At 45.3% G+C, this 17,483-nt stretch overlaps 1 protein-coding gene across 1 annotated transcript; it reads left to right on the top strand.

The window, feature by feature from the left end:
• Positions 1–11,514: 11,514 nt before the first annotated feature.
• SMIM32 (small integral membrane protein 32) lies at positions 11,515–12,990 on the top strand. The gene has a single exon (XM_058815531.1). The coding sequence runs from the start codon at positions 11,687–11,689 to the stop codon at positions 12,005–12,007; it is 321 nt and encodes a 106-aa protein (XP_058671514.1). The 5' UTR covers positions 11,515–11,686; the 3' UTR covers positions 12,008–12,990.
• The last annotated feature ends 4,493 nt before the right edge of the window (positions 12,991–17,483 follow it).

Here is a 17,483-nt window from a genome sequence, read left to right as displayed (position 1 = left end):
CCCAGCAGGAACAAGAGACTGATGACAGCAATGATTGAGGCTGGATTTTGACACTTGAGCATACATAGAGTAGGTGTAGAGAAGATTGCAGTTATGCACACAGATGGAAGAAGGAGATCACTGGAGAACAGAAGTGTGACAGCATTAAGACAGATAAAGTAATTTATTTCATAGAAAACGATTACACAGTTGAGAATCGTGGGGTACTTTCTTTTCCATCAGAGTGAAAAGGAAAGAATATCTGATTTTATTCCACATGATCCACAAGATGTGTCATGTGCTTCTGATGGAGTCAGAGACATTAAATGGTTTAGAGAGTGGGTGAACATTTGGATTTCTACCTGATTGACAATGTGCAAGTCAGGGAATTGGCCCAGCATCAATGAGTGTCTCATTAATTTTGGCATTAAATACTGTCAACACTGAGGGAAGAAAGTCATGTAACAGGTTCAGAATCAAGACATTGCCCTATATTTGAAGAATCAGCATTGAAATTAATATAATTTTACTAATTCCCTGTCCCAGCCTTTGCCCTGTGGAAGCTGGAACAGTTCTTATATTGAGGATTGGGGTTTTTTAAACCAGTGTTTCTCAGTGTCCACTTAATATAGTGATCAAACTAAAACAACCCCAAAACCCTGCTGGCAGTCACCCACTGGGAATTATCTTGATGTCAGCAAGAGCTTCCACCCAAATCTGGCACAGTATGGTCTTCTGCTCAGAATTACAGGATTTTGTGTTGCTTTGCAGCAGTGACACCATGCACAGATCAGAAAATATTCTGCATTCAGGTGCTGATGCTTCTGCCTTCTGTCCCAGGCAAAGTGTGCAGCAGAAAGGTTTGCACTTGCTGTGTTCTGGCATGCTGAGGCCAAATTCTCTCTTTAGACAACCCAGGAGTTCCACAGAAATTAAAACATGAAATCTGGAATTCTGCTTGAACAGGATGGAAGAAAATGAGTCTTTAAGGAGGAGAAGCAATTTGAGGTAGCTGAAAATAATTTCAGAAATTAATTGCCTTTGAAATAACTGGCAATGCTATCTAGGCACCAGGTAGGCAATTATTTATTTTATAAAAGTAAGAGTTCTAAGGGATGTTGAAATTGGAGAGCAGAATACTTGTATGAAATATATGGGGTTTCCTGCTAGTTTTCCATAATGTTATCTGTAAAACACATACAGGCAGTGCAAAGGCATCAGAGCCTTTCAAAGCCTTTTGTGTATTCTTCCTCTGCACATTAGAGAGGGAGATATTAAGAGCTGAGCAAATCATCAAAGGAAATGTATGTGCCTAAATTCTCTTTGTTTGAGTAGACTACATATTTTCTGAGGATCTGAGTCCAGAGACACCAGATGGTTGTTTTTCTCAGATATTTAGGCACCTACACATGCAAATAGGTGCCCAGCAGTATTTTCAAGCATGTTCAAACGCCTCGTTCTCTAAATAACCATTGAAAATATTGATGCAACATTTTCATCCTACGTTGTTGTTTTTTTTCTAAAATATCAAAGGAAAAAAATGTTTCTGTGGAAATTTTTAACTGAAGAGATGAGCACCCCCAGGCTACAGAGTGGGGACTACTCAGATCTGGGATATTTCTGCCAAATGCAACATTAGACAGTGGAAAGTGATGGTGGCAGCTCTAGGAACAGCCTGGCACTGGAGGAGTTAAAAGCTGCAGTTAAAGAGAGATTAAAAGCTGCAGCCAAATTTAGTTGTGTTGGAACCATGCAGTTAAACATCTCCGGCCCTCCCTACCTTCCAGGATTCCCCAAAACTGAATGGGCACACAAAAATACACTTGGGAGGGGTGATTTGAAGAAGTTCAGATGACATTTACCCTACAAAAATTCAGCAAAAATTCCTGAACCCCAAAAAGAGAGGTAGGAAGCAGCTCAGATAGGAAGGAGAAGATGAGAAGCTTAAACTCTAAACAAAAATATCAAATTTACTCCCCCTTTTCTAGGAACATGGATCTTGTGTACCTGAACACTCCCTGATAACCGAAGAGCCTGTGCTGGGTTCTGCTGAAGAGGAATTGGGTGTTACTTCTGCTCTCAAGAAGAATAATTGATGTTTTGTCCTAGAAATATCTTTTTTAGATTCCTGACACTGCAGTAAATTAGTCTATAGCAGAATACAAAGGAAGATGGGCTTGGGGAACAATTAGGGAGTTTTAAAATCCAACAAAAAGTTACAGGGAAAAAAAATCTCTTTGCTATAATTGATAGTTTTGTCTCAAAGGGAATTAACAGAATTTTATGACTTTGATCTTCTAAAGAATGAGGTTCTTCACTTCATTAGTCATTTTGCTTCAGTTTCAGCATGGATGCCACAAGAGAGAAACCCCCAGCCTTTTAAAACGGGGCAATCCTCCTACATTTGTCACAGCTGCCCTATGAAGTTCAGTTCAAGAGAGCAGTTAGAGATTTTGTGGCAGAAAATCCATTATAATTAATGAGCATTCATAATTAATGGCTGGCCTGATGTAGCCTTTGAGAAGGATCACAGCTTTTCTCCTTATGATCTTAATGCAACAATTTCACTTTATGATCACAACCTTTCTATCTACTTAAAAACTTAGCAATGGGTTAAATGATAGCAGGAGTTAGATAATTCCACTGTTAACCAAAGTTAAAAGCTCTTTGGTTTGCTGTTCTCAGAGACTGCACTAACTGTTCTGATTATGAAGCATGAATTTTAATGACAATACTGTTCTGTACTCCTCACCTGCATAGGTTTAGAACTAATTAAAATACATCAGGAATGTATCTGCTTCTATCTAGGCAAGGAACACGACTGAGTAACAAGATCTTCCATCACCTCAAAAGAACCATCTCTTGCTAACACTGATTTCCCCTGCAAAGTTAAAAGCCAGATCAAGTTTTTACTTTACTAATGGGGGAAATTAGTTGCAAGTATTTCTGTTTGCTTTATATTTCATGCAGTTTTATGAGCACTGTTACAGGCGGGGAGAAAGAAAATGACGTTTTTCTAACTGATAGCGGAGTTTGAGTTTCTCAAATTTACTTCCGTGAAACTATGGCAATGAAATTAAAACCAATTTTCTTGCTCCATGAAGGAGCAGCTATTCCAGAAGCAATAAGATTTTAGATTATTGAAATAACCCTTGTCACACATTGATAGATTTCATTTCCAGGTACATTCAGTAACCCAAGTTGCAGAGCAGATTTGCCGAGGGCATTTTCCAGCTTTGCTGGGGTGGCCACGGGGACCAGGGCAGCCCCCGCTCATGGCCCTGCCAGGAGATTTCTCCAAGGCTCCCCAAAGCTCAGCCGCTCCAGCACTCCATCCCTGTGGCAGCGTGGGCAGCACCTTGCCTTGATTAGCGCTAATTACAGCCCGAGGCAGGGAGAGCCAGGCACGGAGCTGTCACAGCTGGGAAGGGACACAGGGGACACGGAGCGCTCACAAGGGCGAGCCGCGCCACCCTGGGTGGGTTCCCTGCTGCAGGCAGTGACAGCTGGCCTTCCCACTCACACACATCTCGTTTTCCAGCCCGCCCTGGCAGCTGGGCTCTCTTCTCTTCTGCCTCTCCACAAAGGTCTCACCAGCATCCTCTCACAGGAACAAGGATGCAGGGTTTGTGCATCACCAGGAAAATTTCATCTGATTCGAGGCTGGTCTGCTCATGCAGGGACACTGCATTGTCACTTCTGTAATAAAATATAGCTGAAATAGAAGGTGCTGACAATATGGAAATATGGAAAATTTTGTAGTATCAAATCCTGCTCTGGGATTCAGACTCCACCCCAGAACAAGGAATAAACAGACATAGAAACCTGATGTACAGGTCTAAGAGCTTTTTGTCTCCCTTTTTGGGTGAGCATCTTCAGTGAACAGCACAAATCTTTGAGATCAGCTCTTCTGTAGGAATGGAAATGATGAATTTACCCTTCCCTTGTACATCTGCAGGTGTTTTTAGAGAGCAGAAAAATAGGGAAGAGGTTGCTTTTCTCAATTAAGAATTTCATATAAAGAAATTGAAACAAAGTTTTTGTTCTGCCGTCCTACAGATAATTTACTTCAGTTTAGGACACAAACAAGATTGCATCTGGAGGAAACCTGGTCTCTGCTGAGGACCGATCATCCCCTGTTTTCAGAGGGGTTCTGTGTGTTTTAGAGGAGGTTTCTATCATAGCATCAAAAAGACCCTGGAGTTAAAAGCAAGCAATGTGATTTCTTGAGTCAGAGTGTTCTGAATGACAAATTAGAAACCACAAAACTGTTTTTCTTTATCAGGAAGCACACAAGCAATTAAACTCCCCAATCCCTGGCCTGCTGAGGAACACTGTGTTCAATTTTCCTTTAATTTTTTCACAGTCATAGATGGAAATACATCTTAAAGCAGTAGCCAGCCACACTGAGGGACTGCTACTCCAGTGGGATGATGGTGTAACTTTCCAGAGAGTGTCAATAGCTTATTAAGATTTCAGCTTCATCACCCCCAGGGTTCAGCTCCATCTTCCACCCTGTTTTAGATGGTTCTTTAGTTTGTTGGGTTTTTTTAAATTTTTCCACATCAGAGCACCTTGCCACCTTTACTGATTAATCCTCTGGATCCCTGCAGGGTAAGGAAGTATTACCAAGTCTGTTTTTCAAACTAAGGAGGCGTTTGCAAACTAAGATATTGCACAATAGAAATCTTGTTGCACAGCACATGACCAGGGACACCCAGGCTTGGCATGCATGCAGGAGGCAGGAACACCCATGGGCTGTAGAATAACTTCCCTCTGTGTGTCTAGGGGAATCACCAGGTTTAACATCTCACCTTATTACTTGCTGTTGACTCGTCTCAGAGCTGACAATATCAACCTTAAGAAAAGCAGAGCAAAAATCAATACCCAGGGAAGAAAGGGGAGCCCCATGTCCCCAGGCTGTCACTGCTGCCTGACAGCCACAGCCAGAGCTGCCAGCACTGACAGAGCTCAGGAACAGAGCAGGAAACACTTCTGACACCAGGCAGGTGAGCTGGACCAGCAAGAAGCCATAAATAAAGCAGATTCTGAAAATAAGAAACCCTGTGATGATCTGTGAAGCTTCACAAATAATCCTTGGCTCATCCCAAACACCTGACATCCCAAATACTGGCAAAATTAATGTAGGGAGAAGGAGGGAGATGCCAGAGGATTTCTGCCTGAGAGTTCAAGACTTTTTCAAGATATGATGGGGACTCCTAGCCCCTCCTGGTCTGAATTCCCCACAATGAAGTCAACACTACAGTTAAATGGGAAGTTTTGCAGCATCCCAGTGGAACAGGCAGGAGGAGGGTTGTACACACAGGTGGGATTTCTTTTGTGCAGCAGCCTGAAGAGAGACTCCCTTTAATCCTTTTGAGAAGAGACATGAATAGGAGACAGAGAAGCACAATTTTCCACAGCCTCTCCAAATCTCCTTCTGACCCTCAGAGGATCTATTCAGGATGGGACTGATACTGCCTTTTATTCATATTGCAAGCTGGTGAGGGACTGCTGACACCAGAAGCAAACCATATTCAGAACTGAAACCTTGTTGAAGTTGTATCCCTTCATCCTTTCTTTTCTTACTAAAATTCACCCCCCAATAACTGGGGTTAGACGCTGGCCACACAGACCCAGTGAACAGCACACAGCCCTGTTCCTGCACACTCCTGTCCTTGCACTTGCCTCCCTGCCCAGAGAGCACCAGGCTGGGCCAGGAACAGTCCAGGGAGCATCCTGGTGCTGCAGGGCCAGCACTGCCATGGTCCTGAGCCAGCACAAGCAGCAGCACCACTGTGCCTACCTGAGCCCTGAGCTGGGGGAAGCTTTGCTGCTGCTGCTGCAGAGCCCAGCCCAACCCCTCGGCCACTTTGTTCCCAGTTCAGGTGAAAAACCACCACGGTTTGACTCAGGATCTGTTTGAGTGTAAAGAAGGCACCAAAGACAACCTTTCTCTGCAGTTAAACCTTTTGCTTTTTCTTCCAGAGCACCTCCTGCTCGTGTTGTGCCTGTGTGGATGTATGGGAGCTGCATCCCCAGGAGTGTCACTGGATGCCCACTCACATCTCCTGGCAGGGTGAAACTCTGGCCAGTTGTCACACCAAGAAGGTGACTGCACAGAGAAATGACCATTTTTGTCAGGACCCAGGGAATCCATGCATGATCACACACCACCTCTCACCAAGGGTGAAGCTCTTCCCACTGCAGAACCCTCCAGAAGCCACATGGAGCTGCCCACCATGGGAAGGCAGGGCAGGGAGGCTGGGATGCTCCCACCGTTCATGAACAGCCAGAGTCACTCCCTACAGCCACTGAAGCAGTGGCAAAGCTCACTGGGATGGCAGGAGGTGTGTGGTGCCCATTGCCCATCCCATGGCTGGGTGAATCACAGCACTCCTCCCAGCCTGGAGAAGAGCAAAGGATCTGGATGCAGCACTGACCAAACAGACTCAAACTCCCTTTTATAATGGTTTGGGTTGGAAGGACCATTAAGATCACCCAGTTCCACCCCACTGCCTCAGACTTGTCTGGAAACTTCCTAAATGCTCCTGTTTAGCTGGTGCAAACATGTCATGAGGAACCTAATGGTAGAAGTTAGTTTGAAATAACACACATAAGCCCTTCTGAAACAAAACATTTTCATGGCTTCTCTGCACTTGAGCCAATTTCTTCAGGCATCCTGCCCCATATTTAAGAGCCAAAGGCAAGATTCCCACATTAGGTGTCTAGTGCTAAATTTTATGGCCCTGCATTTGAAAGTATGTTCCTAAATATCTGAAACTCAGGCACCTGGAAATAAGTATTTGCCTTTGGAGCGAACAGAAAAGAAAATAATCCCTGTATGTTATTTTTATTTTCTTTCCTTTATATGGTTTTAAGCTGCTTTTATGCGGCACTGGAAAGTTCCAGCCCGTGATTTGTGGCATTCTGGTCTGCTAATAGAAACATCCCCCTGCCTGCTGCTCACTGTGCAGAGCAGAAGGATCGTAAGGCAGATTGTAAATGGTTGCATTAGGGAGAAAGATAATGTTTCTTTCCACTTTCATTTCCCTGGGTTGGTGTTTATCGTGGTAGGGGTTGCGTAAGCACATGACAGAGATCATGCATTATTTACCAGGCTGGGGCTGGGGAAAGGCTGCAGCCCTTCAGAGCGTGGATCCACGCCCAGCAATTCCCACCCCGCCAGGGTTTGGGCTGTGTGTGGTGGCAGCTGGGCTCTGAAGGATTGTTAAAGCAAACAGGACTGTCCTGCCAGCCTGGAGGGCAGCAGCGATGGGGCTGAGGGGCGCAGGCTCTGCTCTCCCTCTTCTCACCTCTGAACATTTTTGTCATTATTTATTTCCCAAGACTGGACCAGAACTGCCACCGAGTCGCCACAACCATCAACCAACTCCTGAACAAAACACCTGAACAAAACACCAACACACCTGAACAAAATTTCTTCCTCGTGAATGTATCTGAGGGCAGACAAACCCAGACATGGTAGGAAGGAGAAGCCTTTCCAGCCCCACATTGTCCCCATGATGCCACCAGGGTCAGAGATGCTGACCCAGTTTCCAAGCAGGACAGGAAGTTGCAACACTCTAAAGTTTATTATCATTAAATTCTAGCCAAAGTCAGAGGCCCTGTGTTTGTCCTTGCAGTGCTACTGCCAGTGCACATAAAAACTCACAAAATCAGCCACTAAATGCTGGCAGCCTTGGGAAAGAATTAAAAAAATCCCCAAAACCAAGAAACAAACCCAGTGAAACTACTAAATAAGGAATAAGTTAATGAGGAAAAATTAAAAGGAACTGAAGATTTTAAAAACTCTTCCAAATTAAGGAGAACAAAGAGAAAGGATCAGCTCTTATTTTTGCAATTAAGGTGTTATTTATGGCAGTTTAGCTGTTTTAAGATTAAGCCTGGATACAGTGCCACAGAAAATACATCTGATTTACTCCCAAGGCTTCTCATCAGTTTGTGTATGAGCTCCAGCCAGGCAGCCAAAAAGCAAGAGGAGCTCAGACCTCCCTGTGTGCACACAAAGCTCCTGTAAAACACCCCGAGGATTGATCCCCACGCTGGGCAGCTGCACTGTGACCACTGGAAACAATCACAGCTCTGGCACCAGAGCTGAGACACGGCACCCTCGGGGCAGGGATCTTCCAGGAATGAGAGAGAACACTGTGCAGGAGCAAAAGGGAAAATATAGAGACTCTGGTTCTGTGTCTGAGTGCAACCTGCAGTGAAGAAGGGTGGAAAGAGGATGCTCAGGGGGGCACCCTGTGTGTGCAGGGCAGGGATGCAGCCCCAGGAGGCGTTTGGGGGCATTTACCAGGGAGGGCAAACAGCACCTTTGTCCTGTCCCAGCAGTGAGGGAACCATCCCAGGGCTGTGCCATCGTCCCCCAGGGACACAGCCAGGGGAGTGCAGGGAACCATCCCATCCCATCCCATCCCATCCTGTCCCAGGACTGTGCCATCCTCCCCAGGAACACACCCAGGGGAATGCTCCCCATGGGCTCAAGGGATGGAGGGATGTCACAGACATCTTTAATGAAAAATCCTTCCCATAGGATTTTTCCTCCTGAGAAGCTGAGAGGCCTCAGGAACAAAATGTAAACAATGGTTATCTGCTGCTGTGGAATGCAACAGGTGCATCTGGGATTGGCCCATGTTGGATGTTTGTAATTAATGGCTAATCACAGTTAGTTGGCTTGGACAGAGAGTCCGAGCCACAAACCTTTGTTATTATTCCTTTTTTTTCTATTCTTAGGTAGCCTTCTGATTAAATCCTTTCTTGTATTCTTTTAGTATAATTTTAATATAAAATATATCATAAAATAATAAATCAAGCTTTCTGAAACATGGAGTCAGATCCTCATCTCTTCCCTCAACCTGAGACCCCTGTGAACACGGTCACAGAGGGATGGAGGTGAAAGATGCCCAGGAGCCCCTGGCAGAGCCCTTTCTCCTGCACCACACCTCTGTGCAGGGAGGAAACACACCAATGACCATGACATCCCTATGCAGCTTTTGTCACATTTTCCTCCTGTTACAGAGTTGGAAACATCTGCAGAGAGCCTGTATGTTAAACATTGAGACTGAGCACACTATTTGTAGGATTCAGCCCCAGATCTGTGCACACTATTTGTAGGATTCAGCCCCAGATGCCTTCTTGATTTTCTTACATATTAATGAAAATAATAAAGGAAATAAATAAAAAAGGACATAAAGCTTTGTTAAACTCAAAAGCAGTTCAGAGAGGAGAGAGCTGAAGATGGGATGGTGCTGGGAAGGCATACAGCCTTGCCGTGCTGCTGCTCACAGAGTCCCCTCTTTGAAGGAGGCATGAAAGGAGACATTTCAGCATGAGAGTTCAAACTCAGTGCCTCTGTTGATTTTTCCAACCCCCACGGCTGCCTGCCTGGGCATCCTGTTCTTTGAACCTGCAGAGTAAATAGGTGTAATTCCTGTGGCTCTGTGGGCAGGAGATGTGCTCCCAGGAGGAGCTCTGGGGGCAGGCAGGAAAAGGCCCTGCTGCCATCCTGAGAGCACTCAGAGCACTGGAGCTGAAAAACGGGAGGAAGAGAAAGAGAGAGAGAGAGGAACAAAAGTCGAGAAAACCTGCCATAGAGAAAGAACTCCTTGTGGATGGCAGGGTCCCCAGGACTTGTGAGTAAACACACAGGGAATGGCTCTTCTGAGGATGGGCGCAGGAGGATGTGAACAGCAATGTGACAGGGATGTGCCAGCTTTCTGCCACCCAGCAGAGCTGCTGGTGGCACAAGGGGTTTAACTGGAGCACCTGGAGCCTGGCAGGACATGAGGAACACACTGACCAGGGCCTCAGAGGGTGCTGATTTTATTTTACTTTATTCAGATCTAACTGACCAGAAGATTTCTCTTCTCTTCATTCGCCCTCTCCCAGCAGAAACATTTATTATGCTAAGTGAAATGTTTGACCACCGGCACTGTTGGCCGCAATAGCTCATCATAAGCAGCTTTAGCATTTGCTGGGATCAGCACCCTGGGGCTGGAGGTGGTGTTTTCCTCTGCCCAGTTACTCTTCCTCTCCCCTGCCCATTTTTCAAGTTCCAATGCGTTAAAATAAAAGTATTAACAGCGCTTATCTGATGTATGGGAGATTGTGAGAGCAAGCTGGCGAGCAGCCAGGAGCTAATAGCAGCATAAAGCAATTTGCTGGAAAAAAAGAATTAACATGCTAATTGTCAGGCTGGAGAGGGTGCTGGGGATCACAGAGGAGTAAAAAAAAAAATTTAAAAAAAAAAAGGAAGGGACATTGATTACTCCAGATTTAAACAATAAAGGGATGAAGAAGAAAGAAAGGTTTTGAGGCAATTTTCTTCTTTTTTGTCCCGTTCTCTGCTACCCTCCCCCAGCTCAAAACCTCCAGCCAGAGCCTCAGGCACTCACGGGAATTTATCCGAAGATCTCTTCCTTTTTAGCATCGTGTCAGTGCCAGCTGCACCGCGGGCTGCGGAGCGGTCGGCAGCGCAACCCAGCCCTGCCCTGTGCCCTGTGCCCTGTGCCCTGTGCCCTGTGCCCTGTGCCCTGTGCCCTGTGCCCTGTGCCCTGCCCACGGAGCGAGGGGCAAAGCCGGGTCCGACAGAGCCGGGTCCGACAGAGCCGCACTGCCCCAGCCCAAGCCTCGGCTGAGCCCAGCGCCGGGGGAGGCTGCCAAGGAACTGACCCATCCCCAGGGAAGCTTTTTTGGGGTTTCTTTCTCGACCAACGGGACATCGCTCTTTTAAATTTTTTTGTTTTTTGTTTTTTGTTTTTTTTGTTTTTTTTTTTTTTAATTTATTTCTCTTCATAGCAATGAAAGGAGTGCCTGGAAAGCTCAAGCAGAAAGCTCAGCCTCTTCACGCCGGCTCCAGAGAGCGCCAGCGTTAACCGGGATTAAGAAACTCAACTAATGCTTCCCAGCGCCGGGATTGCAGCAGCGCGGAGCCTCCCGAGGCAGAGAACCGCGACGGCAAATCCGGCCGGATCTCCGAGCAGGCAGATGCCGCTTAACCCCGGATTTATGTGCATCCCACCTCTGCAGAGCCGCTGGAAAACCACCGTGCCTCCCCTGGGCGGACAGTGAGCGCTGCCAGCCCAGCCGGGGCTGCTCCGTGCCCGCCGCCAGCCGGGCGAAGAGGCTCCCTGGTTCTCTGTCCCCCAATCCATGCCGGAGCGGTGGCACCGGGCTCTCAGCATGCTCAGCTCATCCCTGCTCCGTGCCCGCTGCTGAAGAGGCTCTGTGTCCCCCAGTCCATGCCGGAGCGGTGGCACCGGGCTCTCAGCGCTCTCCCAGCACATCCCTGCTCCGTGCCCGCTGCTGAAGAGGCTCTGTGTCCCCCAATCCATGCAGGAGCGGTGGCACCGGGCTCGCAGCGCCTTCCCCGCACATCCCGGCTGACCGGCAGATGAGCCAGCGCATTTCCCCAAACGAGGAGTGCTGGGGGAACCAGGGCCAGGACACGAGGTACCTGTATCATTTTTGATTAATACTTGTGGGTAAATGCTGTAAATATGAGGCAAGAAGATTTAAAAGAAAGTCGCTGAGCCGTGCAAGTGAATTAATTGGTTTCAGACAACATGCGGCTGGGTTGCATCCTTTTACAAGCAGGAACATTGTTCCTTTCCTATGCCAAAGACTGACTGCGTTTGCCCTCCTGTTTTACTTCTGCTGTGGAAGAAATTTAAGCAAGAACATGTATAGTGAATTGCTCAATTCCACCAGTGCCACTGAAGCTCACCTAATGATTCAGACCAACACGCCCTACCTGAGCAGCACCCCGAGACCCGTGAGCTCCTCTGCTCTTTACATGTCGACAGCCAGGGTGTTAAAAGAAGGGGAAATAAATAAGCCAGACCTGGTGACTTACATCATTCTATTTTTCTTTCTGTTCTTGACTGTGACATTCATTGTGTTCTTCATAAACTGCCAGCTGAAAAATTCTTTTTTTGCTACTCTTCCTTACGACAGATCGCTCAGGGAGGCGAGGAACCCGTGGAGGACACAAGCTGTCTGACACCTCTCATGCCAGCAGGAGCAGGCACCACAAACCCTGTGCAGTGAGGAGCTGGTGCCATGTGCCAGTGCAAGGATGGGAGCCCCTTTAGAGTAGTGGGCAGGAGGAGATTGCTCAAAATTCTGCTGTATGCCAACCTGAGTCGCTGTAAATAAAAAGCTCTGTTATGAACTGAAGAGAATGCTTTAGCAAATTGATACAGTTTTTGCAAAAAATCGCCCCGTGATTCCAGATTAAGCTCTGTGTGTATGCAAATGTCATCATCCACCCATTCAGTGTCCATACAAGGATAATTTTATTAACAACAATCTCTGATTTGGGCATCTGGTGGAGCTTGTTCCCCCATGTTTAGGAAACCAAGCATCAAATGTAAAAAACCAGTGTATTTACCTAACAACTCCACAGAGATGAGTTTACTTTCTAGACCCATTTCTCCCAACTGCATGGTGATGCTGTGGGAGGCCTGCCAGGCAGGAGGAGAAAATGAAAAATGTTTATTTAGATTTTTGATTGTCATACTGTTAAGGGTGTTTTTTGATGTTTGAATGCATCATCGATCAAGTCTTAAGTTACTACTTATGTGAAACACTTACTACCTAATGAATTTATTTTCATCTTTCATAAGCTGCAAAGGAAATTATTTGCCACAGCATGAAACCAAAATAATCAGGCTGGGAAGAAGTAGGGAAAGAAAATTAATATATTTAATATTATGCAAACTAATGAGAAGTGTGAGCAGAGTGCTCCAAGTTTGATACACAAAGTGGGTAAGTTCTGAAAGCCATAGAACACAGCTTTATAGGAATAGTAGCTTTACTTTACCACTCCTTGCTCTTCCTTTAAACCTAACCCAATTGGAACTATAAATGATCAATATGACAACAGCTTGATTCAACACTGGTCACTGGCAGCCCCTACCATTTCAAATTCCTATCTGATTTTGTTCTAAAATCAGAACAAAAAAAGCTCCTGCTTAACCCTGGTGGGTGACAAGCTATTTTGTAGATGCTGATTTCTTGTAAACTTAATTACAGCACAATTCCAGATGAAGCTGCATGAATGTGGGAAGAGTGTCCATAATTCCCACAAACAGCAGGCAAAGGGCTTGGGTTTGGGGGTTTTTGGTTGTTTTTTGTTTTTTTTTTTTTGTTTTTTTTTTTTTTTTTTTTTTTTTTGTTTTTTTGTTTTTTTTTTTAAATCAAATGGCTCAACATACAGGAGAATTGCAGCTATCCAGAAGCACCTGGATACAGTGTGTTTCTGGATAGCTAAATCCTAAATCCTATTTAACTAAAAAATAGTCCTAAATCCTGTTTTAGCTGCAGTTTTGGGTATTGGATCATCTGAAATGGGTTCAAAGTGGTGTCAGATGCTGCTCCTAACCCTGTTCTTGACCTGCAGAGTACTGCAGAGGAGCTGTGTGTATATATGTGTAGATAACTTATTTCATCCAAAGGAGGAAATTTTACAATGCAATTACACACACATACAGGCTTGCACTCAAGAACACAGACAAGAAGTGTATATATGGAAGTCTGTTTGCAAGCTTCTTCTTTTATAACCCCAAAATTGCACAGTTGATAACACTTCCATGTCATTGTCTTTGTTACCATGTTTTATTTTGCTCCAATAAGCTAAACTACTACATAACAGATTTCAATATTTTATTCCTTGATATGTGGCCAATATTTCCTATGAACCAAATTTAACTGCTGTAATTCCAATTAATGCAGAAAGCAACAATAAATGCAAGTGTATTTCTCTCAGCCCTTTTTGAATAAATCAAGTTTTATCAAATCAGGCATTTCTTATTTATTTTTAAGTAATGACAGCTTGTTTTCAGCTACCAGCCATAATGAGTTTGGTCTAAGAATTTCTGCTGGCAAAAGCCTCAGAACCTGACAGAGCACATGTTGCTTTGCACTCTTTATTTAAACATTCAAGAATAGCTCCAGAATAATCCTGTTTTTCTCCACAGCCTGGTTAGAGTAATACTACAGAAGAACCTGTCATGCTGAGAGCGTTAACTGATTTTCTGGGAATGCTTTTATCCATGCCCTGTGTTGCTCTCATCAATATCCAGGATCATTTCTATTGCAGAAGAAAGCTTCATTAATGATATTCAGAGTCATAGAATCCCAGAACGGCTTGAGTTGGAAAGGACCTTAAAGATCATCCAGTACCACCCCCTCTGCATGAGCAGGGTCATTTTCCAATGCCAGGTTGCTCCAAGCCCCTTCCAGTCTGGCTTTGAGCATTTCCAGGGATGGGGCACCACCATAATTTTAGCCAATGTATGAAACATATGTGTAGAAAACTTTGTGTTTTACCAGGCTCAGAATTCAAGCTGGCCAAAAAATCCACTTTCCAACCACAAGCACACCAGGGAGGGACTGACAGGCATTGTTCACTTGCTGGAACTGTTTTATTGGATGTATGACACATGTGGGATCCTACATGGATCCTCCATCCCTTTCCCTCACTCTGCCAGTCACTGCCCTGCCCCTGACACAAACACACCGATCCCTGTGTCTTTGACCAAATCTCATTTTCTCAATGTGCCTTTTTAGAGCCTCTAACACACCCTTCAGCAGCCTCTCCCTCCTGATGGCTTTTCCTCAAGGCAGATTGGAGGCCAATACACTGAAACACGAAATATGAGTGAAACACCAGGAATCTGGGCCACGAGGCTGTGAGAAGCAGAGTGGTCCCCATTCAGAGAAACTCTTACTATTATAGGCTTTGCTTTCAAAAGATGAGCAGCCTCTGTAACACTTCGAGGAGCATTCATACACTTCACATGCACAGCTAAGTGCTCTGCTGAATCAGGACCTGAGAGTTAAAGAGGGTTCTAACCCTCCCTCTGGGCCAGGGAAACAACTCATCACTTTGAAGATGCTTTGAAGCTGATTCCACCCTTTCAATGGATCATTAATATTGTGATATTTCATTCTGTTGTGATATTTCTTTCTGTTTGAATGCACAGGCAGTGCCATGGGGAGTTTGCCACAGCCCTGTACTGAGTAACCAGGGAGGAACCAGCAGCTCTGAGCTCCTCTGGGAGAGCATTCCAAACTGGGAGCTCACCCATCCCGTTGCTCTACCTGAACACTGGGTTTGGTGACATTTGGGGCTCCAGCAGGACCCATCTTTCTTCTCACATTTCCTGCTGCAGGTGGGCTTCCCCATGAGCATTGGTCCTCCTGCATTTCCCTCTCCCCTTAAAAAATCAGGAGCTGAGGGTTTTCTGTACCCCATGCCACATGGCCATGACAGTTTCTGCTGGAAAGAGCTCACCTGTAGGACTCACAAGTCAGGGAAACTGCACAGCAAGACAAAAGGCAAAGAATAAAACCTAAGAGCTAAATACTCCATGTTGTCTGGTGTGTCAGCCTGGTAATCAAGCCAGTGCTGCCCAGCAAGGCTGTGTGGCATGATCACACTCTCCAAACTGTATTAAACCACTGGAGCCACTGCAATTTGTAACTCACTTGCTGTAAGATTTTTCTAGCAGGTTCAAGCCTTGATTTCCTGGTGACAAGCAGCTGCCCCACTCCCACAGAGCAGAGTGTGGCCAGAGCTGACCCCAACAGATCAAAAGGTTCAGTTCAGCTCTGCCAAGGCACTTTCCCCACTGAACACTGCTCTGCCCATGCTCCTTGCTCTCCTACACATTTTGAGAGCCAGGAGCTTTACTTACCTGATATTTGAAACATTTAAAACAATGGAAGATACATCAGACTGAGATGGTGGAAGGAAAACCTGGATTATGCTCACAGCATGTTTGTGTTTAGGAGGTTCTCTCTTCCAGAAACTGCATGTATAAGTAGAGAAGTTTGCTCTAAATCCATTAATCCATACAGAAAGTCTCCAGGGCAACAAGGTACACAGTCACATCTTTTCAAGGTTTTTTTTTCCTCTTCTTGCCCTCCTGGTATCATCAAAATCTTCCCTGCAGGGCTGAGCATCTGCATAGAGCACCACTGTTGAATTCTATTAATGGACACAGCCTGGTCACTCCTAAATTTGCACTTTTAAGTTCAATATACTGCATTTACCTCAATTTCTTAGAGGAAACTTAAGAGTTGCTTCTATTAATTTTTTTTTTTAGTGACACTGCTCGCCAGAGATCTGAAATCTCAGAAAAAATAGTCTCCATTTGGTTCTTACAGAACAGAGCCCATTCTGTTTTGTGTCTGAAGTCAGTCATACACACAGCTTTGAGCTGTCTCCAGCGGCTCCTGAGTTTGCCATCAGTAGTTTCTCTAAGAGACTTCAGAAAATCAGGATTTGCAGGAGTGACTGGGTTACACAGCACTTATAATTTAGTCCTGGAAATAAATTCTGTTATTGCAGACCACAAAGTTATTTCTCAAAAAGAGAATGGGATAAAATATAAACAACAAAATAAAACTGACCTTAGAACAGAAAAGCTGCTAATTTAAAAGGTGTGGGGTTTTTCTTCCAACACCTTATGGAAAAAAGGAGCCCTGCAAGAAGCTGGAACATAGAATGGCTGGAGATGACCCAACAGCTTCTATCCCCCAGAAAGTCACCCTTCAACTCCCTCACCTCACACCTCAATGAAAAAAATTCATTTTTACAGAATTTGTCTTTGGGTGGGGAAATGTTATTTAAGTACTATTAATTCTGAACACAAGTTGGAAGCTTAATTTCAAGACCTAAATCTGAAAAAAAAATTGATTTCACATTAATCTCCTGGTGTGTATAAATCCCACTTGTCTTTATGAGACTTTTACCTTGCCCCTGCTGTCCCACATTACCTGTAGCAGGAACATTTCCGTGCCATGGTCACTCTGTATGCAATCCCCACTTGAAGTGCAGCAGCTCAGTCTCTGCTAACTCAGAGCATCCCTTTGGATGTCTGAGGCAGGGGCATGCAGGAGGTGACAGTGACAGAGCTGCCCGGGACACCTGGGATGTGCTGCAGGAGGGGACAGTGACAGAGCTGCCCGGGACACCTGGGATGTGCTGCAGGAGGTGACAGTGACAGAGCTGCCCGGGACACCTGGGATGTGCTGCAGGAGGGGACAGTGACAGAGCTGCCCGGGACACCTGGGATGTGCTCCCCAGTCCTGCAGCTCCTCCCTCCAGCAGAGCAGGGGCAAATCAAACAGCACCAGAGAATTCAGCAATTAAATATGAAACTGACTGAGCTGGCAGAAAGCTGCTCTGTACTCCAGGACAAGAAAGATCTCTCCTGTCACAGGGTAAAGGACACCCAGTGTTTAATTACTTTAATTTGCTTTTCACATAGTGAACAGAAGCAGCCTCTGACTTATTTAACACATGTAGGCTGGAGAGGGGGTGGAAGAGGGCTGTTTTCACCCAAAACTTTTTTTCCATCTGTAAAAATCTCATGAATAAAGAATTTCAGATGTTGCTTTGGCTACCTACTCCCAGAGTTGTTACTGCACCTCCAAATTCCCCAGAAAGACCAGTAAGATTAAAAAAA

Source organism: Ammospiza caudacuta, chromosome 16 (genome assembly GCF_027887145.1).
Source record: "Ammospiza caudacuta isolate bAmmCau1 chromosome 16, bAmmCau1.pri, whole genome shotgun sequence".
Taxonomy (NCBI): domain Eukaryota; kingdom Metazoa; phylum Chordata; class Aves; order Passeriformes; family Passerellidae; genus Ammospiza; species Ammospiza caudacuta.
Note: the sequence above shows the minus strand (reverse complement) of the source record. Positions and strands in the feature narration are given on the sequence as shown.